Raw genomic sequence first — 27,700 nt, forward strand, 5'->3', positions numbered from 1 at the left:
AAGAGTTCTCAGGTAGCTGCTCCATGCATTCTACCCAGGGATATTGCTTGCATTCAGTGGGAGAGACAGGGTGAAAGGCACTTACTTGATCTTGACTGGAACCCAGTTTACAATCTGTTGTTAAAATCAGGCAGATGGCCCTAGCTTTTGGTCCAAAGAGATGTTGGGGAGTTGCCCTAGCAAAGAATAAAGAACAGAGTTCCTATGATACATAAACACAATGGAACACTAGCCAGTAAAAATGAGCAAGGATGATTTCTATTACCTGATATGGAGTGATTTCTGGGAGGTACTGTTAAGTGAAAAAATTTAAATGTGTGGTTTTAAAGCATCTCCTCACACATTGCTCATTAGTTGCAAGGGAAAAATAGGAATTATACATTGGAGAAATTAGACAATATCTTGAGCAGGTAAATAAAAACTTCACTGTCAGTGAGGGGTAATGGACTTGACTTGCCTCTTTTTGTCATGCCCTGAGAAGGACATAGTGGATATGTAATATTTTAGCCAGAAAAGTATTACCTGAGTTTGAGCACAAGGAAACATCAGCTGGATCTCAGAAGAGGAATGTTTTATTTAAAAAGGGGGAAGATTGCATCACTTTAAAATATCAATGTTATAAGAGGTAAAATAATGTATGTAGAAATATTTCATATTTAAGGAAACTGAAGAGACATATAAACAAAATGCAATACCTGCTTATAGTGTCGAGAGGAAAAAATGCTATGAAGGACGTTATTACGTCAATCGACAAAATTAGAATACTAAGAAGAGAATAAAAGGATGGAATCAATGTTAAAATTCCTAAAATTGTTAGTTATATTGTGGTTATGTAAGAGAATATTTTATTCTTCGTATTCCACACACTCCAGTATTTAGGGCTAAAGGGCATGATGTTTGCAACTTACTCGCATATGATTAGAACAAAGTTATGTATCTGTCAGCATGTATGACATATACATAACTATGACCAGATGGATTCAATGACTAAGCACATGCTAAATAAAGCAAAAGGGACAATGTGTTAGTGACAGGTGAACCTGCGTACTCAGTATGCTATTTTTATTTTTGCAACTTTTCTGTAAGTTTGAAGTTGTCTCCAAGTGAGTTTTAAAAAGAACAGAGTTCCCTTCTTTGGAAAAATGTCTATTCATGTCTTCTGCCCATTTCTTAACTGGATTATTTGTTTTTTGGATATTGAGTTTAATAAATTCTTTATAGATTTTGCAAACTAACCCTTTTTCAGATATGTGCAATTTAAGAAACAAAACAGATGAACATATGGGAAGGGGAAAAAAAGAGAGAGGGAAGCAAACCACAAGAGACTCTTAACTATAGAGAACAAACTGAGGATTAATGGAGGAAGGTGGGTGGGGGATGGGCTAAATGGGTGATGGGCATTAAAGAGGGCAATTGTTGGGATGAACACTGGGTGTTGTATGTGAGTGATTAATCACTAGATTCTTCTCCTGAAACCAATATTACACTATATGTTAACTAACTTGAATTTAACTAAAAATTTGAAAAACAAAAAACAAAAAACAACAGTTTCCCAAATTCTGTTCTGTCATGGGCGTTGTGATATCTATGTTGCAAATGGCAGTAACGGATCCTAGGCCTTTCTGCTACCTGCAGTCCAGCTGATAGCAGTCTTCCCCAGCCTTTCCCAGCTTGCTGAGATTGGAGAGAAAATTGTATGTCATGCTTACAAATCAATGTCAATCTTTAAAGCTTGCAAAAACTTATAAAACATATATAGATCTGTATGCCAGCTCAGCACACAGCATAGAGGCTGCATTCCTATTCTTGGATGTGTTCTAGAAAAAAGAATGCGAACCCAGTGATTACATGGTAAGAAGAAGCTGGTGCAAGATGAAAACAGTGACAGTCGGCTAAAATCACCAGAAGCTGAATCTGCTCAGATGCAACTTTTTAGTTAAAAGTAATAAACCCTCTTTGTTTAAAGGTGGGTGGTTAGGCTGGTGTAGAAAACTCTGTCAGTAATATCACTGACATATCAGCTGTCAGCCATATCCCCTCTGTGATCATTGTTCCAGAACATGCTGATTACATCCACCTGCTACTCTTTTTGCCTGAGGATTTTCTCTCCACTCAAGTGCGGCAAGTTGGGAGTGCCAAGAAGTCAATCTGAGGATAAATACCTCAGATTCTGCACCCTCTGGTAAGGAACAGCCCAGAGGCTGTTCCACACTGTCTCCAAGTTTTCGAATGGGATTGAATGCCAGTGGCCCAAGGCGGTAACCTGTCAGTTAATTTTCCCTTGTGGCCCCCTACTTTCCCATCTTTTTCCTCTCTTAATGCCTCCCAGAATTATGTAAACTCAAATCCTGTCTCAGCATGTATTTTGGAGGAGCTCAACCTAAGGCAGATGATTATTTTTATTAATTGGAAACTTAAATGGAAAATTAAGCCAAATGGTGTGGAAAGAAAAGCTGATGTGGAACAGGAGTTAGTCCCTTAGCAGTCAGGACAGGAGCTGATGTGGTGTAACCCCAGGATTTCAGGATGACATGTTAGCCTCTTGCTCTCTAGTGACAGGAGGTCACACCAGTTGGAGGATATTACCTTTCTGATGGCCTGAACATGAACTGAGGCCCACTCCATTGCTCTAGCATCTAGAGAACAGTGCTGGATGACTGGAAAGGCAGAACAGGGTAAAATTGATGGCTGTTGCACCATCTTGCCCTGTATCATGGAAGGTCTCTGGGAAGGGCACAAGTGGAAGAGAAAGAAAATAAGTCAGGATAGAGCCTGAATCATTAACCTGGCTTCACTTCATCAGGCAGGCAGTTTATTATCTTGTCACTCTGGGAGGAGACAAAGGATTCTGGCAGAAGACATGAAACTGTAGTCAGAGACAAAGGACTCCACCAGTCATGGCACACTTCCCTCAACAAGCAAACTGAAATACACCTAGGATCTAGCTTCCTTTATCTGACTTTTTTTTATTTTGTTTTAAATTTAAAAATGTTTATGTTACTAATTTTTTTCTTCCTCCAAAATGACAAGACAGAGGAATTCACACCTAAAGAAAGAACAAGAAGAAATGACGGTCAGGGATTTAATCAGCACAGATATACGTAAGATGTCTAAACTAGAATTTAAAACCATGATTTTAAATAGTAATAATAGTAGCTGAGGTTGAAAAAAGCACAGAAGACACCAGAGAATCCCTTTCTGCGGGGATAAAAGAATTAAAGTCTAGTCAGGCCAAAATTAAAAATGCCGCAACCAAGATGCAATCTCGAATGGATGCTGAAACAGCAAGAACGGATGAAGCAGAGCAGCGAATTAGCGATACAGAAGATAAAATTATGGAAAATAATGAAGCAGAAAAAAAAAAGAGGGAAACAAAGGCAAAAGATCACGATACATGACTTAGAGAAGTCAGCAACTTATTAAAGAGGAATACCATTTGTATCATAGGAGTCCCAGAAGATGAAGAGACAAAAAGGGTCAGAAGGTTAATGTGACCGAATTATAGCTGAAAACGTTCCTAATCTGGGGAAGGGCACAGATATTAAACTCCATGAAGCACAGAGAACTCCCATTAGATTAAAGATTCAGGCAGACTTGGATGAGAAGCAGTAGAAGGAGGCACTTACATGCCTCTATCATTAGGAGCTTCAGAAACCATCATTTTTCCTTCTTTGCCTTGGTGGCCAAGAAGCTGAGCTAAGTTCTGGAAATTTTTCTTAACTTAGGTTTTCTGATAAAATTACCCCCTCTACTTATTACTAAGCATGTTTGTAGTTTCATTGCACCTACACTTATTCTTTAAATTGTCTCCATTGTTTTTGGAATACAAATGGCATATATGACATATACAGTATAAATATGTGGTGTATGTGGAGCAAAAACCAGAGGTAGCAACTCTCCTTCAAGGTATCACAAGTTCAGTACAACTTTTCCAGGGAGGGCTGAAATAGCAATAGTAAAACAGACAAATTCAATCACAGTGTATCTCTCTCTGTCGATAGTCCTGGGATAAAACAGAATTTCATCCTGTAGTTGTGACCAAAGTTGTTTGTTCCTTTCTCAACTTTCTATTTTGAGAAATTTTAAACAGTTGAAAGAAGAGTACAATGAATACCTTCAGACTTTACATCCGGATTCAATAGTAGCTAACATTTTTCCATATTTTTACTGCCTCCCTCATGTGTACACATGAACACGCATTTTCTTTTTCTGAAACCCTTAAAAATTAGTTTCAGACATGACACTTCACCCCTTCACGCTTCTTCTAAGAATAAAGATATTCCTTTACATAATTACAATACCATTATACCTATGAAAAAACATTATTCTATCCCATTAAGTAATATTCTGTCCGTGTTCTGATTTCCCCAAAATGTCTACATTGTCGTTCTTTTCAATCAGAATCCAATAAATGCTCACATTTTGTATTTGGTTTTTATGTCCCTCTGATCTCTTTTCACTTAGGATGGAACCATCTTTTTTTCCCCATGACATTAACTTTTTTGAGTATCTGGGCCAGTTTTCTTGTTGAATGTCTACATTCTGAATTTATCTGTTTCTCATAGGGTCATTTAACCTGTTCTTCTCCCTTGTATTCCCTATAGATTGGAAGTTTAGAGGCTTGATTACACAGGAGTTAATCATTTTGGTGGTGGTAGGTGGGCAAGAATCCTTCCTACTGTATTACACAGAAAGAAAATACACTCATTCTTGAACAACCTGGGTTTGAATTGCATGGGACTACTTATATGCAGACTTGTTTCAATAAGCATAGCAAGTACTATAAATGTATCTTCTCCTTATTATGATTTCTTAACATTTTATTTTCTGTAGCTTATCTTAATACAATTATTTTAGCATATAACACATATACACAATATGTGTTAATTGACTGCTTATGTTATCGGTAAGGCTTCTGGTCAAGAGTGTAGGCTACTAGTTAGGTTTTTGGAGAGTCAGAAGTTATATGTGGATTTTTGACTGCACGGGGGGGTTGGTACCCTAACTCCACATTGTTTAAGGGTCAACTGTACTATAAAATTATCCCATTTTAAATGATGATTATTTGGTTGCAACGGTAGCCATCCAATTTCACCACTGTAAGAGTATATATTTTTCCTCATTGTAATTAGTATTAATTAGAATTGTGGTTAGTATTGGTATTATTCGTATTATTAGGCTAATACTTTGGTGTCATGTACATATCCTGTTCTTCATAACCTTTCAATCAATGCTTTTAGCATCCGCTGATGATTTGCCAGAACCAATTATTATATGTACTCTTCTATCATTCCTTCTACATTTATTATTCATTCAATCAATTATAGTCAATTATGATTTTTGATGTTCAAGTTATTTCAAATTTGGCCACGGACTGCCCTTTTACACTGGCTTGTCTGTCTTTTGATGGGACTCCCTTAAGTCTTTGATAGTTCACCTGCTTTCTGGTATAACAGGACATCCCAAGCTCAGCTCACCATTTTCATGTTCCACACCTGGAACGGGCTATTTCTCTAAGGAACACAGCTACTTTCTAAGCCTCTGACTGAAAGCATTGTTCTACTACGGTAGCAACTCCCTATTTGGTCCTCGCTTAGCCCCTTCAGGGCTGGGACTGCATATATTGGTTCTCTAGGGCTTATCTAGAAGTCATTCAATAAAGGTTTGTTGAATGAATGAACAATGGACATCAGCCAGGGCAGTGGTTCTCATTTGAACCACTGCATATTAGAACAATCTGAAGAGCTTTTATTTTATTTTTTATTTTTTTCAATATATGAAGTTTATTGTCAAATTGGTTTCCATACAACACCCAGTGCTCATCCCAAAAGGTGCCCTCCTCAATACCCATCACCCACCCTCCCCTCCCACTCCCCATCAACCCTCAGTTTGTTCTCAGTTTTTAAGAGTCTCTTATGCTTTGGCTCTCTTCCACTCTAACCTCTTTTTTTTTTTTTTTTGAAGAGCTTTTAAAAAATATTGATGTCTAGGCCCCAGACCCAAATATTCTGATTTAACTTGTCTGGCATGGAGAGACAATTTAGCTTCCTGGTTAAAAAAACACAATACAAATGGTGGGGCCAGACTATCTGAATTTTGAATCCCAGAATCAACACGTACCCTCTGTGTGACCTCTTTAGGTGGCTTGTTTCTCAGTGGTCTGTAAAGGTAATGACAACATCTACCTCACAGACAGGTCACAGTGAGATTGGTGTAAATTAACATATGCAAAGTGCTCACAACGGCTCCTTGCAAAGTCAACACCAAGTAAGTCTTAGATGTCCATTTGATTCTACATTTGTTAGTGGGGTAATTAATTTTTTGAAATACTTCCCAACGTGGTTCCTCTTTTTGATTATTCAAGTTTGTCCTTGGCAGCCTTTCTCCCTTTAGGGCTGGGCCCCGTGCTGAATGAGAGAAGACAGAGGGGTGGTTTGCGAGAAATTCCTGCCAGGGACAGGGAAAAGGCAGAGAGCTTCTCTGGTCCTGGGCAGAGAAGAAGCAGCTTCCTGGCTCCCCTAGAATTATCCAGGGAAGATGGTGCAAATGAGTCAGGTGGGTTAAGGGGGACTGGAAGCAGAAGGGCCTTACGGCTGGACTCTGGCAGAAACTCTCTGCCCAGAGCTCTACCCACTCTGGTAGCCAGCATGGAGCCAAAGTGGAGAAGAGGTGCGCTCCCTCAGCTCGCTCAAGGCGTTCCTATGTTACCTTGGAAGGATTGCAAGAGTAGCTACAGACTGCAAATAAGTGCAGGTACCAACTGGCTGCTGTGGGGGTAAAAGGTGAGGGGGCCCTGCCCCAGAGACTTAGGGGGAAACAACTAAAACCAGAGGCTGGGAGGAAGATGCAGGCGAGTCTCAAAGAGCTAGTAGCTGGAACAAGAGCCAAAGTGGGGGCTCTGTCAGCAGGAAGCCAGCTGAACCCTGGGAGCAGCTCCTACTCCCGGGGTATTCAAGAATCCTGGGTGCTCACTGGAGCTAGAAAACACGGGATGCTTCCTCTCCAAGCTCACTTGGTCCCTCGAAAGGTAGGACTTCTGGGGGTGCCTGGGTGGCTCAGTGAGTTGAGAGTCCCACTTTGGCTCGGGACATGATCTCACGGTTCGGAATTCGAGCCCTGCATCGGACTCACTGCTGTCAGCGCAGAACACGCTTCGGATCTTCTGTCCCCCTCTCTCTGTCCCTCTCCTGCTGGCGCTTTCTCAAAAAGGCAGGATTTCTGTGTCATCGACACAGGGATCCTTTGCAAGTTCCTAAGGCCATGATGCCATCTCCTCCTGGAGGCTTTTATGAGCAGGAATAAGTTCCCGCCACTAGGTGTCACCTGCCACCACTGTCTCTCTGTCTCTGGAAACTTAACATTTCTGTCCCTGGATAGAGCCATTTCTGCCTCTTCCGCACAAAGAACTCCCCTCCACTGCACTCTCCTGTGGGCAGTTCAGCTAATTCTCCTTATTAGTGTCAAACACAAGAGCCAATTACTTTGGGGGGAGAGAGAGGAAGAGCCTCTTTTTCCTTAATAACAGCATTATTGAGATATGATCTACATGCCATACAATTCATCTTTAAAAAATGTGTAATTCAGTGTATTTTAGTGTATTCACAGAGCTATGCAACCATCACCAGCATCTAATTTCAAAACATTTTTGTCACCTCAAAAAGAAACCTTGTACCCCGTACCCACTGGCAGTCATTTCTTGTTCCTGATTCCCCCTGACAAGCACAAATCCACTTTCTATCTTTATGCATTTGCCTATTCTGCACATTTCATAGAAATGGAACCGTACAGGGTCATCTGTGACGGCTTTCTTTTACTTAGCATAATGTTTTCAAGGTTCATTTACCTTGTAGTATATGTTAGGACTCCATTCCTTCTTAGTGTCAAATAATATTCCATTGTGTGAATGTACCGTATTTCCTTTGTGCATTCATTAGTTGATAGACACTTGGGTTGTTTCTACTTTTGGGCTGTTAAAAATACTGCTGCTATGGGGGCGCCTGGGTGGCTCAGTTGGTTAAGCATCTGACTCTTGGTTTTGGCTCAGGTCATGATCTCAAGTCACGAGATTGAGCCCCGTGTCGGGCTCTGCATGGGGCGTGGGGTCTGTTTGGGATTCTCTCTCTCTCTCTCTCTCTCTCTCTCTCTGCCCTTCCTCTGTTGGTGCTCTCTGTCTCTGTCTCTGTCTCTCTCTCCTCTCAAAAAAAAAAAAAAAAAAAAAAAAAAAAAAGAGAGAGTGGGATGCCATGGAATGCCATGGAAACTTTCTCTGTGAGGTTCTCCACAGGGTGACTTGACTTATGCTTTATTTTGGGGCTGGTCAGGTCCCCGAAGACAAGTCTCCCGGCCCCCTGCTGGAGGCTAAGGCTGCCCACATTCCGGGAGCCAGGGAGGGAAGAAAGGTGGTGTCTCAATATTCAGTGTGCAATTTTCGCTCAGCCTGCCTGTTTTAGTAGCGAGTGCTTGCCCTCCACTCCCGGCCTCAGCTTCGGTCTCCACTGGGGTGAGCAGGGGCTCTGTGTCATTACTGAGAGTGGGGCAGGAGACTGGCTCCTCCTTGCTTCCAGCCAGTCTTCATGGTCTCGGCTTCATGTTTCAATCGCCTTTTTCCTGAATCAACTACACAGATTATGAGACATTCGTTGCTTGACTGTGGTTTTCTGAATAAATAAATGGAATGACTAGGTTTGTGTCACACAAGGAGAGGAAATCCAGTGCCTGTTTTTGGATCTGATGCTGAAGTTTCTGGTTCATAACGGGCATGCTATTATACAATTGCTCTATTTTTCATAAACCCCAGGAATGATTCATTCAGCTAATCCCAGACAATCCATCACGTTAGGACCAAATAATTAAAATGGACTTTGAGAGCTCATATGGTAAATCCCTTTCCCTCTGGCTGAGAGCCTTATTAGTCCCCTGTAGTACCAAGAAAAGAGGTTGGCTCATAGTATGAGGATAGACCATTTGAAAAGTTGGAGGTTATCAGTTCTCTAAGTCAGTATTATACAAGGAATGAAAAGATAAAGAAAGGAGACAAAACAGAATTATCTTCTCGGTCTTTAGACACTAACTGCCACCCACTCCTCTGGATGTTCTGAGGCCATCCTTTGTATTCTCCTGGTGAAGAGAAAGCCAAAAGCCAGGGGATGAAGAGGAGGCCTGTGATCCCAGCGGGAGGAGAGCCCTGGTGGGTGTGTGGATCCAGCAGCTGGAATCTCTCTCCTGACTCCGTACTTGTACCCTTCTTACACACAGAGCTTGAACCTGGGGGCACTTATACATCTCCTTCCTGAGCCAGGGTTCTTGGCTACTGTGATAGATGACACAAGCATGTGCAGTTTAACATAAAAGATATTAAAAGCACTTTTTAAAAAACCTCTTTGGAAAGTCCTCTGAAGAACAGACAGAGAAAGGAAAATTAAAGCTTTTTATTATGGGAATACTCAAACATACACGAAAGTAGTAAAATAACACCCCAGTGTATCCATTATCTAGCTTTACCAATTAGCAACACTTTACCAATGCTATAAAATCTGTTCTTGCCCCCCTCACCCCAATCACTTTTTAACAAGTCTTTGCCGGAGTAGATTAAAGCCAATTTCAGACAGCATATCACTGACACCCATAAATACTTCTAGATGATCTCTAATTGTTAACATTTCTCTTTTTTCCTTTCTCCTTTATATAAAACCACGAAGCCATTATTATCATAACCGAACAATTAACAATTCTCGAATACCATCTAATTCTCCAGTCCATATTAACATTTTCCAGATTATCTGAAAAATATCTTTTTAAAAAAAATTTTTTTAAATGTTTATTTATTTTTGACAGAGAGAGAGAGAGAGAGAGAGAGAGAGAGAACGGGGGAGGGGCAGAGAGAGAGGGAGACATAGAATCCAAGCAGGCTTCAGGCTCTGAGCTGTCAGCACAGAGCCCGAACCGGGGCTCGAACTCACGGACCGCGAGATCATGACCTGAGCTGAAGTCGGACGCTTAACCGACTGAGCCACCCAGGCGCCCAGAAAAATATCTTTTTACAGGAGATTTGTTTGAATCAAGGGGCAAATAAGGCCCACTTGTATTCAGTCTATCCATCTCCTCTTGTGGTTGGTAATGAAAACTTCATTCTTCACTTACATCTAATTATGTGCATTAAAAATGAAGGTGGGCTTATAAAAGGCTTTGCTCTGCTGCAGTGTCAGCTTTATTTTAATCTGGCCCCCTTCCAAAGTTTTAAGTGCTCTGGAGGCATGCTATTCATGGATATATACTGGCCTAGCGCTTCTATCAGTGAGGTTAGAATTGAACAGTTCGTCATTTCAATATACCTGCATTCCGCCGTATTTACTGGTGCGGCGAAATAACTTTGGAGACAGTTGCTTATGAGATTGGTGCCTATTTCAACAATTGTTGTTACATTAAAAATTCTAAATCCATACTGTGCTTTGCAGTGACGGTATAATCTGGTATGTGGGAACTAAGTGTGGTAATAAATACATGTGTATTTAGAAATGCTTTCAAGCAATTGATTTCAAGTGGTAGTCGTGGAGGACGAATAAGAGTGTCCTCTGAGGGTGGGATCTCTTGGTCATTAAAGACAGTGATGAAACCCAACAGTCCGGCCATGGCTCTATTTCTGCCTGGTCTTCATGTTCTCAAATCTCTTGTTAGCCCTGCAGTCAGGCCTTAGACTTGCTCTCCCACTTCTCCTCTCCTCATATTCGGCTAATATTTACTGAGTGACTGCTGTAGGCCAGATACATTATAAACTGGATCTCATTTAACTCTTAAAATAGCCTGTGGGGGTGGCGGTTCCATTTTGCAGCTGTGAAAACCCAGTTCAGAGCTTGGTGAGAGGCTCCAGGCCACTGAATTCTGAAGGCCAGGCTTCTTCCCAGGCTCACCCTGCTGTCTGGATTATCCTTTGGGGGCTGGGTCAGTTAAGGGGGTTTAAAGCCAACACCGGCGGAGGTGATAAAACATTTAAAATTGGATCGGTACCTGCTCCGTGGAATCCCCCGCAGACATAGAGCTTCCCATCCACTGCTCCTGCGTTGGTAGAATTGGTTCGAAGGGAGAGCAGAGGACTTGGCATAGGTGGACCCTCTCTCCAGAAGTCTCCATCAGGATTATAGATCTCTACCACATCGAGGCACTTTCGAACCTGGCCTTTGTCTCGACCTACACAGCCAATTCCACCTACAGAGAATGATACACAGAAATCAGATGACCAAGAACTGCACCTTCATCGTGGTTAGCACCCCCTTCCTGCTACAGTTTGTATCACACATTTACAGGCCTTTGACTTTTCCTTGCTTGGTGCTACTTCTCAGATAATTTCTTTCCTTTGCTTGCTCTTTCTTTCTTTCTTTCTTTCTTTCTTTCTTTCTTTCATTTTCTTTCTTTCGTTCTTTTATTTTCTTTCTTTCTTTCTTTCTTTCTTTCTTTCTTTCTTTTTATGTTTTTTTTTTTTTTTTTTTTTTTTTTTTTAGAGAGAGAGGGAGACAGAGTGCCAGCGGGGGAGGGGCAGAGAGAGAAGGAGACACAGAATCGGGAGCAGGTTCCAGGCTCTGAGCCGTCAGCATGGAGCCCAATGTGCAGCTCAAACCCATGAACCGTAAGATCATGAGTTGAGTCAAAGTCAGACACCTAACTGACTGAGCCACCCAGGCACCCCATCTTTTTTTTTTTTTTTAATGTTTATTTTTGACAGAGAGAGCACGAGCAGGGGAGGGGCAGAGAGAAAGAGAGACACAGAATCCGAAGCAGGCTCCAGGCTCTGAGTTGTCAGCACAGAGTCCGACACGGGGCTCGAACTCATGAACCATGAGATCATGACCTGAGTCGAAGTCTGATGCTCAACCGATTGAGCTACCCAGGTGCCCCTCAGATAATTTCCAAGCAGTAGTGATGTCTGCTCCGTACTCCATACCCAAAGTTAACATCATTTTTATTCATAGTGTTCTGTATGTTTGTGCTATGCATGAGGCTGATTCCCTTTTATGTTCTACAACTTCCAACACTGGTTCACACAATGAGCATCGCCCTTAGAATAAGAATTTCAGGTTTGAATGTGAGGGTAACTCAACTCTGACATCTGTCTTTCTGTTGAGTGTTAGCAATGATTTCACTAATCTGCTAGTAGGGATGCATCCTTTCCATTCTTCATCATTGTAAGCTTGTCTCTTCCTCTCTTCTTAAGTTGCATGAACTTTTCCCCATGAGGGAAGGGATCTCCTTTAATGAATTTCAAGTTTGAGGTCAAAGAAAGGCTCCAAACCCAAATGCCCAGGGCTTGTTCCATTTTTGGATGATACAGGTCATTCAACAGCTATTCACTGGTTGCCTATTTTATCAAGGCAATGTGCTAAATTATAATAAGTTTAGGGAAATGAATAAGGCATGTTTCTTGCTCTTAAGAAATTAATGAGGTGGAGGGGCACCTGGGTGGCTCAGTGGGTTAAATGTCCGACTTCGGCTCAGGTCATGATCTCATGGTTCGTGGGTTGGAGCCCCACATTGGGCTCTGTGCTGTCAGCTCAGAGCCTGGAGCCTGCTTCAGATTCTGTCTCCTCTCTCTCTCTGCTCCTCCCCTGCCCATGCTCTGTCTCTCTCTTAAAAAATAAAATAAACCTTAAAAATTTTTTAAATGAAATTAACGAGACACAAAGGGTCATGTATGCAAATAAATAGGTAGACAACATCATGACAGGTAACTTAGAAGAGATACAATTAGACTCAGAGGTCCAGAGTCTGTGACAAGTAACAGATATATCATTTACATAGTTATGATTTTAAGTCCAGCCCTTCATGGGAAAAGTAATCGTATAAGAATTTCTAATATACTGTAATAAGAAACACTCGTTTGTAGGTGATCTTTTTTTTTTCTCTCCTCCGAAGTCCCACAGTGAAAGGTCTTTGCCGCCAGGGCCATGTTTCTTGACCTGAAGGATGGCTCCTGAGGCAGAGGTGAATTTCCCGGAAGGACAGACACTCCTCTCATGGGTGACCTCCTTCCATGCTGACCGAATCTGACAACCCTGCTCTGCATGACCAATCTCCTTCCTGTTTCGGGGGTCCAGAAGAGTCATGTTGGCTGGGGCTTGGCTGTGTTGTTTACAGCAGCATCAAAAAACCTAAACTGAGCTGCTCTGATCTCCTGGCATTTACCTCACGTACCACTTACTGAGAATTTAATCAGATACCATTTCATGGCCTTTTTTCTTTCACTGTTACTTCACACCTTTTGCCCATCGTTGTACTAGTCAGATGGTATTTTCATCACCGCCTGTTTTTTTTTCAGTCTTTCTTCATACCTAGCACAGTGTCTGACACATGGGTGCCTGGAACGAATGAATGAATGAATGAATGAGAAATTTAACTCTTCCTCTGCTTTCTCTGTCCAAGTGGATGTATCGTAAGCTCACTGAGGGCAAAGGTTGCTTTTTACACCTCATATCTCACAATGCCTCACACCCAGTGCTCAAAGAATTCAAGGAGATTGATGGGAACAGCTTATTTTCACCCTGGTCGGGACCTACGCCAGGCAGGAGAGGTGATGGCCGAGGACTTTGGAGGAAGATTCCATTTTTTTTATCCCCCCTCTTTGCTGATGGAGCCTGGCCTGTTTCCTGTCTCAGTATGAATCCAGGGAAAGAGACTATCAGCTCAGGAAGCTCCTAGTTGCTTTCTCTCGTATCCGACCAGATAAATAATTTAGCCCATTCCAGTGCCAAGTCTGGGCCGCAGCGTTTCCAAGGAGGGGACGCGCTGGCCTTGGCTAACTGCACGGCTCTGCTGTTCACGGGCTCTCTTTCAGTGTGGCACTGTGGTAGTCAGAGGTGTCTTAGGCCAACAAGAAGTGGAATTTCCTATGTGTGGGGCAAGACGGCCTTCAAGAAGAGGATTTATCACCAGCAGCTAAACCTGGCAACTACCCATCAGGTAAGAACGAGATGACTTAGTTACCTGCTCTGCAAAGACCCAGGAGAGGTATTATTAGGCTGGTTTATGTTACAACCACTTTGGAAAACTTATGAACAAGTGGAAGCAAGCAGGTTAAATGTGAGCCACTGGGAGTCAGGCTGGGGGCAGGCGCAGCACCCAGCATCCTGAACAGAACTTAGAAGTTTCACTAAGAGCCCATTCGAAAAGCTTTCCCAACATAATGTGTGTGAAGAATGGTAGTATTCTCTTGGTTTTTGGAATAATCGGAGCGCTTGCCATTTTTGTTATTCTGGTACTAAATGCACTTAATTATCGCGTGCAGCCCTCACTCTGCTCTTGGAGACATGTGCCCTTTCTGTTTGGTTGGCAGACCGCGTGCACGCTCCGCTCGCGGGTGCCACATGGCTTACAGGACATTGTCTTTGCTCCTGACCATTAACGCGTGAATATGTTCCCTGTCTCACTTGGATGTAATCCCACCATCAAGCACACTTAGAGCGTCACTCTGTAACAGCAGACTTAATGAGCTTAAACTGAAGGTGAATCCTGATTAGATAAATAATCAAATAAAAGCGTGATCTTTATTAATAAGTCAGCAGCGGCACCACAAGAGAACTCTTTTGATGAGAGAAATCTAGGGTAGGATCAGCACATCTTTAGAATTTCAATGAGATACCTCCATATCTTTAATTTATATGCTATCAGAACATCTCAGCCTGACTTTTCTTTATTCAAAACAGGCAAATGAATAGAAATCAGCTTTGGGAGTCATCCCCAAATTGACCTCAAGTGCAAACTATACTCCTTAGGGTTTTTTCAGTGGGTGGAAATTATAGAAGAGGACAGTTTCTGCCTCTCCTCATTTTTGTTTCTACAAAAATGAAGACCCGCTCTTCTTGGGTTTGGCTGCTACAGATTCCTTCTCTTCTGTGGCCTGGCGGGGAGGTGGCTGAGGGCAGAGGGGAGTAGCACTTCTCTAACCCCCTCCAAGGACTCCCTGTCCACAGCACCCTGCCTGCAATGGGGCTGGCTCCCAGCATCTGCCCTGACGGGTAGCCTTCAGGTGGCAGACTTACTCTATTCTTCCCTGGGCTAGATCCAAAAGAGGAAGGGGATTGTGTAATGGCTCTGACAAGCTCCCAAAGTTACTTGCGTTGCTAAAGATGCTTTAGAAACAAGCTTTAGTAAATATCTTTGGTGTTGTAAGCTCCCTTATGACGCAGGAAAAACACGTGGGCTTTTGGAAACAGCCAGACTCTGGTTTACATGCTTGGGTCGCCACTTACTAGCTGGTAACTTGGGTCAATATGATTTCCCCAAGCCTCAGTTTTCTCATCTGTAAATTAAGGATAATAATACCAATGTCATAAGTTGTGGCAACGATTACGTTATTATATAACTATGTAAAGGGGAAGAGGGGTAAGGAGGTACTTGCGTTTGCTGTGTATCTATTCACAGGCATTCCTATGGGAATTTTCTTTATTCTCCTGTACTGTATGTAAACAAAGTGGCTGGCAGGCAGTGTGAATTCTTTCTCCTGCATGTTCTGCAATGTTGGGTAAGTAAGCCAGTGGTCACCGAAGTTGCTGAAATCTTATGTTAGCTTCTTCTCAATTTAACTGTTTGCTACGTCTATGGTTGATTTGACTGTATGGTCAAATCTCTCTTAAAAGTTTCGTCTTCAGGAGGTCAGGGGTCTGCAAAGTAGGCTGAGCCATCATCTCAGCCATCATGAGGAGAAAAGCTCCCTGACAAGATTTAGAGGAATTAATTTGGTCATGAACGTCTGAGAGAGGCAGGGGCTATCAAGTGATATCCTAAAAGCCAGAAAAGGATTTTGCAGTGAGCAGGTTTCCAGGAGCGAAGCTGGCCCACCCGTCTGAGTGGATGGGCTACTTTCTGACTTGCGTGTCAAATGCGATCTATTCACTGCTGATAGAATGCCTGTGACGATTTTGTTCTCACTTGAGTTGTCTGCTCTCCGAGTTTTTTTCTACTCTCATTTTAGAGTTCCCGATTTGGAGCCTAAGACCCTAGGAGATGCGATCTTGTTCCTTTCTTAGTCTAACACAGGCATCTTGGGTATTTTGAGAAAAAAGTCCTTGAGGACTGGGTTGAAAGCAGGCTTATCTGCCGTTTACAAAATTCCGGGTGATGCCAGGCACTGCTTATCTGTGTTGTGCCTTGGCTCCCAGAACATGGTCTGACAGTCCTCACTTGTAATAAGGCCATTCTCTTCACCTGCTAACCCTTTACTGTCCTTTGCCAGTTTTTTTCTCACCAGGCTAAGAAAACAATCATCTGTCTGCATTTAATTTGCTCCTCAAAACATATTAGCTTGAAAATCAAATAAAAGAGCTGAAAAGTTCTTGATTGTGAAAAGCTTGATTTTGCTTGAGGGCAAATCATGTGTTTGAAATGTCTTACATTTCCACTGGAATTAGAAATACATTTCCAGGGACACCTGCGTGGCTCAGTCTGTTAAGTGTCAGACTCTTGGTTTCAGCTCAGGTCATGATGTCACAGTCTCATGGGTTCAAGCCCCGCCTTGGGCTCTGCACTGCCAGCATGGAGCCTGCTTGGGATTCTCTCTCCTGTCTCTCTGCTCCTCCCCGACTTGTGCTGTGTCTGTTTCTTTTAAAATAAATGAATAACCTAAAAAAATTAAAAAACAATACATTTCCACATTGAGAGAGAGAGAGAGAGAGAGAGAGAGAGAGAAATACACTTCCCACTGGAAATGTAGGCAGCTGAATAGTAAGTTCTGGCACTGAGCCCCCGGGTGCCAGATAAGCTGCAATTACAAAATTGCTGTCCCACCTGATTCTGATAATCCCTGGGCTTTACTGGACCCAGTCCTGGGAATCAGTGGATTTGAATATGTGAGACATATTCAAATACGTGGCCTGACCCCAGCAGTTCTTTCAAGCCCTGGGGTCCTCTTTCTTTCCTTCCTTCCTTCCTTCCTTCCTTCCTTCCTTCCTTCCTTCCTTCCCCACACCTCTTCACTAGCTTGTTCTGCAGGCTTGACAGGTCTGAAGGCTGAGTCCCTATGGGGAGAACCAGGGAGAGCCTGGGAACGGTGGGTAGGAGCAAGCTTAGCAGGTGACCTAGAGATGTCATGCCAGGTCAGGGGTGACAGGGCTCAGCCTCAGATGAATATCACCACTGTCCTCCTTGATTCAGCAACCTCTGTATCTCACCCATCACCCAATTCCGTTGGTGGTACCTCCTCAACACGTCTCCTATGTATCCCTTCCCTGTAAGGTACACAAGCTTTGATGACCCAGCCACTGCCTGGTGCTATGCCTTCCTATCACCTCATGCTCCAGGCATGCTGGGCTGCTTGCAACTCCCCAAACAGGTGAGGCTATGTAGCTCTTGGCCTTTGCTTAGGCTGATCTCTGCCTAGAACGGCCTCTCTTCCTCCTCCTCCCCTCCTTCCTCTCCCTCCTTGTCCTCCTCCTCCACTTCAAAAACTCCTACTTCTCTTTTAAGGCTCAGCTCAATAGTCACCATCAATAAATCTTTCGTGTCTAGGGGCGTCTGGCTGGCTCAGTTGGTAGAGCACACAACTCTTGATGTCGGGGTTGTGAGTTCGAGCCCCATGGTGGGTGTAGAGATTACTTAAGAATAAAAAAATCTTAAAAAAAAAAATCTTTCATGTCTCTACATAAAATTGGCCATTCCTTTCTTTGGGCTTCCACTGTCCTTTTGAACCGAAATCAGATTCTATATATAACATATATTGTTCTTATTTATCTTTATGTATGTTTCCCTATTAGATTAGGTTGTAAGTCACTTGAGGACAGAAGAGTGTCTAGGTCACATCTGTATCCTCAACACTTTTTACAGATAGTTACGAAATAAACATTTAACTAAATGCAGAAATGGATCCGCTCCTCACCCTCATCCCAGGTATCTTTTTTCTTACACATTTTGTCAAAACAAAAAGCGATGACTGGCTTCCCAGAATGTGGCAAGCCCTGAGTCCAGAGGGCTGAAAATTCACTTCCTGTCAGTGTATAAAAATCGTCTTCTTAAGGATACAGGAATGTCCGCCCAGGTATTGAGAGAAATTGTGGGTGTGAGTCTGTTGTTGTTGGGCTCAGCTCTTCCCCCGGGTCAGCCTGCCTACATCAGTTAGCTTCTCTTAACCTGGGCTGGACCTGACCTGACAGGACACGAGCCCACACTCTGCTAATACTTCTCTGAGGTGAGGACTATGAATCAGATATATTCCCCGGCTGAAAAATGTAAACACACAGGATGTAAATCCTTGAAGGCAAGGTATGCGTATTGCTATATTCTCTGAGGTGCTAAGAATAATGCTTTTTTTCCTAGAGGATCTTGGCAATATTTGTCGAGTAACTATTGAAGAAAAAAGGCCATAATAAGGGTGTGGCATGTTTATCTCATGTGTAAATAAAATGATTTGCAGAAAACCATAATTTGTGCTCATTTCCATATTTACCCAAGAACTTGTAGAGAATAGGAGTGATAAAAAAATGATCGCATATATGAATCAGGATAAACTCGTTGAAGATAACACATTCTACTCTTTTATGTTTTAAAACATATGTTATTCTCTGCCTTAGTGAACTGAAGATACCAAATGTAATTAAACATTTTCTCAAGGACTCAGGAGTAACAATACAACTTGTTGTCATAATATGCCATAGATACAGAGATGACTCTATTCATTAGGCTGCGTGAAAACAGACCCAAGATTTGCTTTCATGAACAAATCTTTGCTGTTGGTGTGGCTTTTAGCAATTTACCTCTTTTCATAGAAGCAAAGCATAGAACGTCTAGGTGCACAGCCCTTTGGCTGTGGAACACTATGCTAAATCAGGGACCAAGACAACAGTCTCCAGAGATATTTCTCACTCACTTTCAAGAACATTATCATCACTGCTCATCAGGGGCTTTCACATTGGAGAAGCTTCCAATTTTGACTTCAGAGTAAAAAAGTGCTTTAAATTTATAGTTAATTTTAAGCAATCTATAAGTATATTCTGGATATCCACTTTGTATTTATACTAGGTATCTGAGAATAATATGTTTAAGAACCTTTTTTTTTTGTCCTTAAGACACAGTCTACTGGGGGCTGCGGGGGGGGGCGCCTGGGTGGCTCAGTCGGTTGAGCGTCCGACTTCGGCTCAGGTTATGATCTCATAGTTTGGGAGTTCGAGCCCCGCGTCGGGCTCTGTGCTGTCAGCTTGGAGCCTGGAGCCTGCTTCGGATTCTGTGTCTCCTTCTCTCTCTGCCCCTCCCCTGCTTGTGCTCTGTCTCTCTCTGTCTCTCAAAAATAAGTAAATGTAAAAAAAAAATTAAAGAAAAAAAAAGACACAGTCTACTGGGAAACCAAAGGCAAATATGAAATCACAAGTCACATAGCATTATAATTATACATGGATTGAATAAATAAGTATATATAAATAAAATATATATTATAAACGTATAAATGAAATATATACATAAAATATAATTTCTAACTAACTGTCACAAAGAAATGCGGGACTGCCAACTTTCTGTGAACTTTCAGGATATCAGTGATAAAAATTACTATAGCTAAGTTGTAATTTGGGAGCCACTTGGACTTCAGAAATGTCCCAGTCCAGAACACTCTGGAATTAGATCAGAACACACTGACAGCCTGCTTGATAACTTATGACGGCCAGGATGCTTTGACCAAATAACCTTGACATGCTCCGAGAACACCTGACTAGACAGTGCTGTCCCGGGGGAAGGGATGTGGTTCCATTCTTCTCTGCAGCTCTTCCAAGAGCCGCCTCAGAGCCTGGCCTGTGTGATGCATGCTCAGTAAATATTCTGGGCATATGATACTCTGACCCACATGATACTACCTCTTCTCTGTCCTCACCATATTTGTATTTCTCAAAGGGTAGTTCTACGACGAGTCATTCCAGAACTGCCTGGATGCTTCCTGCAATTCAGATTCCTAAGTCCCACTTCAGACCTACTAGCTCAGAACCTGCCAAGGGTGAGGGCCAGGGACCTGCCATTTTGACGAATAACTGAGGTAATTTGAGGAACACTTCTCTCTTTTAAAAAGTTGCTTCAAATTGTATCTGAAGAAAGATAAAGGCAAAATCTTACCATAATAAAACTTAGTGCTTCCATCTGATAAAAGCATTCACCTCTAGCGTGATCTCTGAAGTGCATTTACTCTAGTGACTGGAACCTTCTGTGTGACTTCCCGTGTCACCCTCGCTGGCACTCCAGCTGAGAGACTGCACAGTATGGCTGCCTCAGCGAGCCAGTGAGGTACAGAGTGGTCTCCTGGAGAAAGTGATACCCGGTGGTTTGGGACATCAGCTGTGTGGGAAGACTTCTTGTTAGCTGGCTCCCCAGACAGGAAAATGAAGAGTGCTACTTTAAATTTTTTTTTAATGTTTACTTATTTTTGACACAGAGAGAGAGAGAGAGACAGAGCATGAGCGGGGGAGGGGCAGAGAGAGAAGGAGACACAGAATCTGAAGCAGGCTCCAGGCCCTGAGCTGTCAGCACCGAGCCGGACGTGGGGCTCGAACTCACGAGCTGTGAGATCATGACCTGAGCCCAAGTTGGACGCTCAACCGACTGAGCCATCCAGGTGCCCCAAGAGTCCTACTTTAAAAAATTCTCCACGATACCCGGAACTGATTGTTTTTGTGGCTTTTCATATGATGGGAGAAAACGGCGGGCTACAGAGATGAGGGAAGTCAGCTCGGTAAACTAGTGTATATCAAGCCGCTGTCACAGAAGCCAGGCCCTGGGCTGGCTCTTGGAAGAGATGTGGACACGAATGAGCCAAGGTCTCTTCCCCTAGTCCGTCTGAGTATAGCGTGATGATGGCAATGACAGCCGCAGAGCAGCATGCTGTGGGGAACCCGGACCTAGTGGCCACACAGCCACCAAGGGGAAGGGCATTTCTTGCCAGGTGTTGAAGGATGTGTAGGAGGTAGGGAAACAAAGGAGGAGGCAGTAGAAGCAGAGGGAGGAGAGTAGCCACAGGTACACAATGGAGGTGTGGACAGGAAATGACTGTTGCTGTGGCTGGGGTTTAAGTTTTGTGGGGCTGGGAGGGGAGAGGCTGGAGGGGATGAGGCTTCACAGGCAGGCTGGGGTCAGGTTGGGAAAGGTCTAAGCCTTTCCACAAATAGACGCGGGTGCTCACCTTCTATATTTGAGTTTCCTGACCCATCAAGCTGAAGCAACTTCTGACTTTTTAAAAACACTTGCCAGAATCCCATATTTGTGAGTATCCACTGCCATTTCAGAATCAAGCATAATTTATTCAAAAGCCTAACTAAGAGCAGGAGAGCTAAAATGCTTGCTAGTTTATTTCACAAAAACTCTTTTTCAAAGACAACTCCTGGTACCATATTTAAAATCTTTTTTTTTTTTTTTTTTTTTTTTTTTTTTTTGGTCATGCAGACACCCAACAAGAGCTCATAACCAGGGATTAATGAGGTGGAGCCTGGAAGATTCCATCTTTCTCAAAACTTTACTAATAGGAGCCTGCATTTAATTCATCTCCTCCTTTATTACTCATAAAAATATGAGTTTAAACCTTGAAAACAAGGAGTTAACATTTTCTCACAGTGATGGGATAGGTTCACCTAAAATTTTAAGGCTGCCTGTTTAAAGAACATTTTCTGGCAGATTAGGATGTATTTTGGATTAAAGTAGCTTAACTATCTCTTATAATGAGCATTCATAGTACAAATGACAAAAGATTGTTCTTGAAAAATAAAGCATTTTAAAATGCATGGCTTTAAACAGCATTTTAAAATGCAAGGCTTTAAACAGCACCCTCTGCTCTCTTCCCAGAGGGTTTCAAATGGTTCTGCCATCAAGCCCACGGCCCGCTCCTTCCTGCACAAAAATGGTTACGCTCCAGAGAAGCCCTCAGAAAAAAATCCAAAATGAAAATCAGCCAGTTTTAAATACCTGGGCTTTCAACAGGGTGTCATTTACTCATAAGGCTTACATAGACTCTTTCAATTATTTGAAGCTCTCCAGGAAGTTATTCAACAGAAGAGCCAAAGACAGTGTGCAAAACTGATCAAATACACATGTAACTGAGTGGACAGTGGAGTCACTTAAGCAAACAATCTGGCCGTATCTTTTCCTGTATTTTTATTTTAAGAATGCAATTTATAGATTTCCAGGAAAAACTATCCAGTGTCTGACTAATATGCCTCTTGGCTAGTTTGCCATCATTCCAGGAGCCATTTTCGTCTAAATTCAAGTCATTACCTGTGGCAAGACACTTATGCAAAAATTTAGCACAAATGTTAACTGAAGCCAATATTCTGAAATCTTGACAACGCCTATCAGACCTTGGGGTCAGCCTCAGCCACAACGTGCAGTAGTGTAAATGGAAAGAATACATTCTGGACAGGATTCTCCAAGAGCCCCTCACATGAAAATGTGTCCCTGCTCCACACAGAAAAGCAGGCTGGATGGACACGCAGTGTGTGTTTGGTGTGTATTTACAATGGGAGGGAATGAGAAAAGTGGACAGAAACAGACCTCTGACCCCAATGCGTCAGGGCAGAGCGATCCCAGCACCCAGATGGCTCCCCAGCTGGGCCCTGCGGCCACGGCACAGAGACCTGTCAGCCGAGGAGCTGGGACAGCTCAGGCTACTGAGGTTAGGAGGACTGGGCTGAGCATTTTGGGGACCAAAGTGTAATTGTCACTTATTACGAGTAATAATAATAATTATCATTACAACTCTTACTTCTTGTGCACTTATATATGTGCCAGGCACAGTATTCCTCATCTGACATAATACTCTCGAGCTTCACGACTGCATGAGATGACGGTGTATTATTATTATCCTTATTTTATGAAGAAAATGGACTAACAGTTAAGCAACTTGCTCAAAATGGCATGGCATTAATAAGTTGCAGAAATAGGATTTGTCTGCAGAAGGACCTTTCCTTTAAACGGCTTATTTGAGGTAAAGAAGAAACCTGGGAAATCTTTGTACAGATGGCATTAACTCAGATTTGTAAAAGTATAAAAAAGTAAAGGCAAGGGCCATTAATCAAATGAGCCAGATGCCGCCCCCCCCCCCGGCCCCGCCCCTGGCCTAAATCTCTCCCCAGAGTGGTTAGATGCTTATTGGGACTTTCAGGCCCCTAGGGCTCCAGTTAACCTGACACACTAACCCCTCATTTAACAGGAAGCTAGATTTCAAGTCACAGCCCAGAACACAAATACCAACGCTGAACAAAGTAAAGAGAAGTGAATGGCAGTGCTGTGACGGAGACCTTGAATTCTATTCTGAAGAAAACTGGAGACATTGTTAAAGGTCCACAGCCGCACAATCTGTGTGAACGCACAATCGTCTGCCCGAGCAATCTTCAGGCACAACTTGGGGAAGGCAAGGAGAGGGGAAGAAGAGGCACCGGAGCAGTGGGAAGGAAAGGAAGGACCATTACAACATAGCACCTGCTGGCCTTCTAGTTCGGGGGGCGGACGGTCCTACCTAATTCACAGCCGATTTGTACGGCACTCACGTACAGAGTGGTACACTTTTTGATGTTCCTCATGATTACCTGTACAAGTTATTTTAACCTTGACATGGGGCAGATTTGGGTTTGAACTCTAGATTTAACCGCACTACTTGTACGATAAAAATAAGCAGAGATGTTACCTTTGTAGGACATTGTGAGAACTCGGACAACACATGCAAAGCACCAGCATTTAGTGATTCTTCAACACAAATTACTTTCCTTCAAGGAAATTTCTTCAGGAGGCAGAGAAAAGTGTGACAACCTAAAACATTTTCTGTCTAGTTAAAAATGTTATCAGATGTTGGCACTTAAAGGTGCCGGCACCAGTTATTTGGCAAATGTAACTTTGTAGACGCTTTCCTTTTCCAATGCCTGGGAAACAGTTTTGGCCACTCAGAGCATAGACTGACAAGGGGGATTATCTACTTATTTAAAGGTATATTTTACTCCACAAGTAAGGTAATAAACTTTTTGTGGATAGGGGCTTTGTCCACGTAATTACCTAAATAGTGCCGGATAAGTAATAGCAAAATTGTCCACACAATAAAGGCGAATTAGTAGGAGAGTTGGAAAAAAATTTTAGGAAACTTCCAAACAATTTAGGGTAAAGTAAGCCTTGTCCTCTCTCTTTGTAAACGGACTCAGAGTGGAAACAGGAGTCTCAGAAAAATAAATTGGAATTAAAAAATTGCTGATTTAGAAGATCTCTAAGATGGGCTGAACGTTCTCAAAGAGAAAGAGCAGGAGGACCGGACACCCAGCCACTGGGGATCTTAAAGGGAAATTCTCCAGACAACCCCCAGAAGCATTTACTCCTTGGAGCATCCTTAGGATGTGGGAAACAAAGGCAAATGAAAAATTCCCTTACTGCCTGCAGCCCATTGACAAGTCCTTGAAACAGGCAGAGTGACCTCCCTCTAGGAGCTCGGCTGCCTCGACGATGGTGACACTTTGCTCAGGCCAAAAGGCAACCTTAGCTTAACATTATGTCGACACCTCCTCCCCCCCCCCCCCCCCCCCCCCGCATCCTTTAAGTCTACTTTAACATATAAATATTCCTTTGGAAATTTCCTTTATCTCTACCCGCTTCCCCATATATGTTGGCAATCATCCTCCAAGCTTATGGCCCCCAACATACATCTGAAGGTCTCATGACTGAACTTTTACTAAACAGTAATAAATGACCTTTTCCTAACAACAGCTAGCCCCTCAAGGTCCTGGAAACCTTGCTTCCAAAATTCCTTAGAGACTCTCGCTGTCCCTAACCCCCTCCCAAACTGAAGGTTTATAATCAGTCACCCATCATAACCTCAGAGCAGCTTTCTGCCCATGGGTCCTGTCCCTGTGCTTTTAATAAAATCACCTTGTTGCACCAAAGACGTCTCAAGAATTCTTTCTCGGCCGTCAGCTCCGGACCCCCACCACCACTCAACTGCATCACTTAGACTCAGACCATCAGGACAAGACTTTAGTAAAACCACTGTCAGGCCCTTCTTTGTGTACTTCTTTATCCCTTTGGCCATATTTTCCCCTCTTTACTGGTTTACTAAGGGCTGGTGGCCATCCTAACTTTTTAATTTGCCTCTCCCAGACTATTGCTTTTGCAGTGAATTTTAAGTATGGTATACAGATATGTCAAACTGATGTTACCAATAGTGACACAATAAAAAAAATGAAGAAAAAAATGTCCTCACATTGAGAGAGAGGGATAACAATTTTCTTGAGATTGTTTAAAACAAACAACCCACAAAAAGCACAAGGCCCAAAATGGTGTCATTTAGACCAAGTTCTCACATCAGTGCTCTATACGTAATCTAATTGCAGTTTCAACCTCCCCCAGAAATATAGTCTTAGCTGGTCAGTCAAGAATTTTTCAGTCCCTGCCAGTGAGTCTGCACCGGAGTCCTTTCAAGGCCCCCAAGGAAAGATGAGGTCATCTGCATGATAGGGCACTTTGCTTCTCCCCTGCTCCAGAAAGCTGCCTCACATAAAATAATCCTTTTCTTTTGCTGATAACTTTCTTGTCCCCACACTGGGCTGTAACAACCTTCTGTTTAGTCCCACTCCTCTGGCGCCTCTCCACGTGCTAGGTGGGGGCTGCCCAATTCATGAATGGGTTAATGAAGCCAGTTAGACCGTCAGATTTACTTGGTTGAGTTTTGTGATTTAACAGGATGTGATAGCGATTGTTTATCATGAGCCCTTAAGACAAATCTACCTCCAGCCCCAGTAGCACTGATCATGTCTCTATTGCAGCACTCAGCGTCTTTTTTCTGTGTAGGAACCAGGCTCTTTGATGCTGATCCAGCACCAGGACAACTGTTTTATCAGTCTTTTAGTTAGACCAGGTGTACAACTCTCCAGTACCCTCTGGGGGTTATGTCTTCTTGTAAAGAGTCTGAAGGGATAGAAACCCTTCCCACATTGGTGGGACAGATTTCTGAGGGTAACAATCCCATCCCCAGGTGCTGCTCAACTCAAGTGATCCTTGGAAATTTCTCCCTCGATTTGGTCAATATAGAAAATAGTAAACAAACCAGTTAAACTTCCTTTGCCCAAAGAGCTATGAATTAGCATAATCCTTGATTTTTCCATTGCTAACCAAAAAGAGTCTGTGCCATTGCTGACACTTCATTTTGTACCTAGATTAACATCGCAGGGGAGGTAGAACAATTTCTGTTAAGAACTGTTAAGGAAGACTCAGGGAGTTGCTGGGCCTTGTTTTGATGGTCAGACCTGGAAAAGTCTAAATTGTGCCATGAGAGTGCCTTCCACTCTCTTCTTGTAATACCTTGTTACACTTGTATATCGCATAGCTTGACGTGTTTATTCAGAGTCTTAAATCTACACAGCCACTGTCTTAACACATGTTTTGACAAATGATTTGAAGACAAAAACAGGACAAATTCGTGCTGATCGACAAGTAAATTAAAATCTGACCCACAAGTAAAACCTTCTCTTCAAGAAGGATCAACGATAATGGAGATTGTCCGGACCAACCCTGATGGTCTCTCCTTGTGCTTGGGCTGAGAAGACTAGAAGGGGAGGGGGAGAATATATCAAACTTCCACACTCCTAGGAAAAGACTGGCTGTTCTAGAGCCAGGGTAACAAATCAATATCGGAAGTGGTTTTCAACCTGGTTAATCAATCAATGACAACTTGCTTCTGTGAACGTGTCTCTGGAACCAGTCAGTCAGCTGGAGCCTCAGACTCTGAAAGGAAGCCAATCTGAGGCCGACTCACTCAACTGACCCCTCTGCTAGGACGGACTCCACCCACTCCTGCCTCTGTAATGGACACAATCCATCCTTCTAAAGGTGACAGCAACCTTTGTAACAACACTAAACCAAAATAAGCTCCTGCCCGCGATCCTGAGTTATCAGTTAGCTGTGTTCACTGGGAGTATCTCTCACCAGTTAACCATTCCTGCATCTAAGAAATCAATATACTCAGCTTTTTTGACTCCAAGATACTGAGTGCTGGTCTCATCCTTTAATGGTGATAAATAATTGACATTTAATTCAGAAACAGACAAAATTAATATGCACTCATGAAATGAATGTATTAAAGCAACTCAACCTAATCTTTCTCTACCATGCTTTGACTTCTACTGACCCTGGTGCCAAGCCTCCTTCCCCTTTTCCTTCATCTGACTAAGTCGCACCTGTAGGGTGACCGAGTCGACCCTCCAAATGTCTCCATAGGTGTGCACTTAACCGTATGCACGACTGACCTGACTGTATCTTATTCTGGTCCACGAGTTCCTTCTGGGCATAAAGTTTGTCTTTCATTTCTAGATCCTCAGCACCCAGGCCAGGGTCTGACATATTATATGCCCAAAAAGTATTTGTTGAATCAAATTACGGTATGATAAGAAAATGCAATATCTCTCCATTGGAAATTATTAGTCTCTCTGATACCAATGTTACTCAGTTGAATTTTACCTGTTATTTAGAAAGGCTTACCTTCCCTGCTTGTTTCTCCCTTCAATTCTGAAAGGCCAGATCTTGCTCATTTTCATTCATCTAGTTCCTAAGAACTGTTTTCATTCATAAGTCTCTTGATGATTCTTCCCCATTAACCCAGGCCTTGCTACTTGCTATCTCCTTCTCCCCACTTCCCTCACTGTACTAATTTTGAATTTCTAGACCATATCTTCTTTCCTTACTATGTGTGCTTCCCATCCCTTTACATCTTTCTTAGCTCAATGGC

General features: G+C 42.8%; 1 protein-coding gene and 1 long non-coding RNA gene across 8 annotated transcripts in view; one reads left to right on the plus strand and one right to left on the minus strand.

Moving 5' to 3' along the window:
- Positions 1-27,700, minus strand: part of KBTBD12 (kelch repeat and BTB domain containing 12) — a 76,099-nt gene that overhangs the window by 12,716 nt on the left and 35,683 nt on the right. For 6 of the 7 annotated variants that reach the window (XR_006716091.1, XR_006716089.1, XM_045494017.1 and 3 more), the window contains one exon: positions 11,005-11,202. The exons of the other annotated variant lie outside the window; for it this stretch is intronic. Coding sequence is in view for 4 of the 6 variants with exons in the window: in XM_045494017.1 (XP_045349973.1) it covers positions 11,005-11,202 (198 nt within the window). In the remaining 2 variants the exon portion in view is untranslated. The remainder of the gene's footprint in view (positions 1-11,004; positions 11,203-27,700) is intronic. 7 annotated transcript variants of the gene reach the window in all.
- Positions 21,793-24,863, plus strand: LOC123606090. The gene is made up of 2 exons (XR_006716093.1): positions 21,793-22,927; positions 23,153-24,863. It is a non-coding gene; the product is annotated as an uncharacterized LOC123606090 (long non-coding RNA).

This window comes from Leopardus geoffroyi, chromosome A2 (assembly GCF_018350155.1).
Source record: "Leopardus geoffroyi isolate Oge1 chromosome A2, O.geoffroyi_Oge1_pat1.0, whole genome shotgun sequence".
In the NCBI taxonomy this organism is placed as follows: Eukaryota; Metazoa; Chordata; class Mammalia; order Carnivora; family Felidae; genus Leopardus; species Leopardus geoffroyi.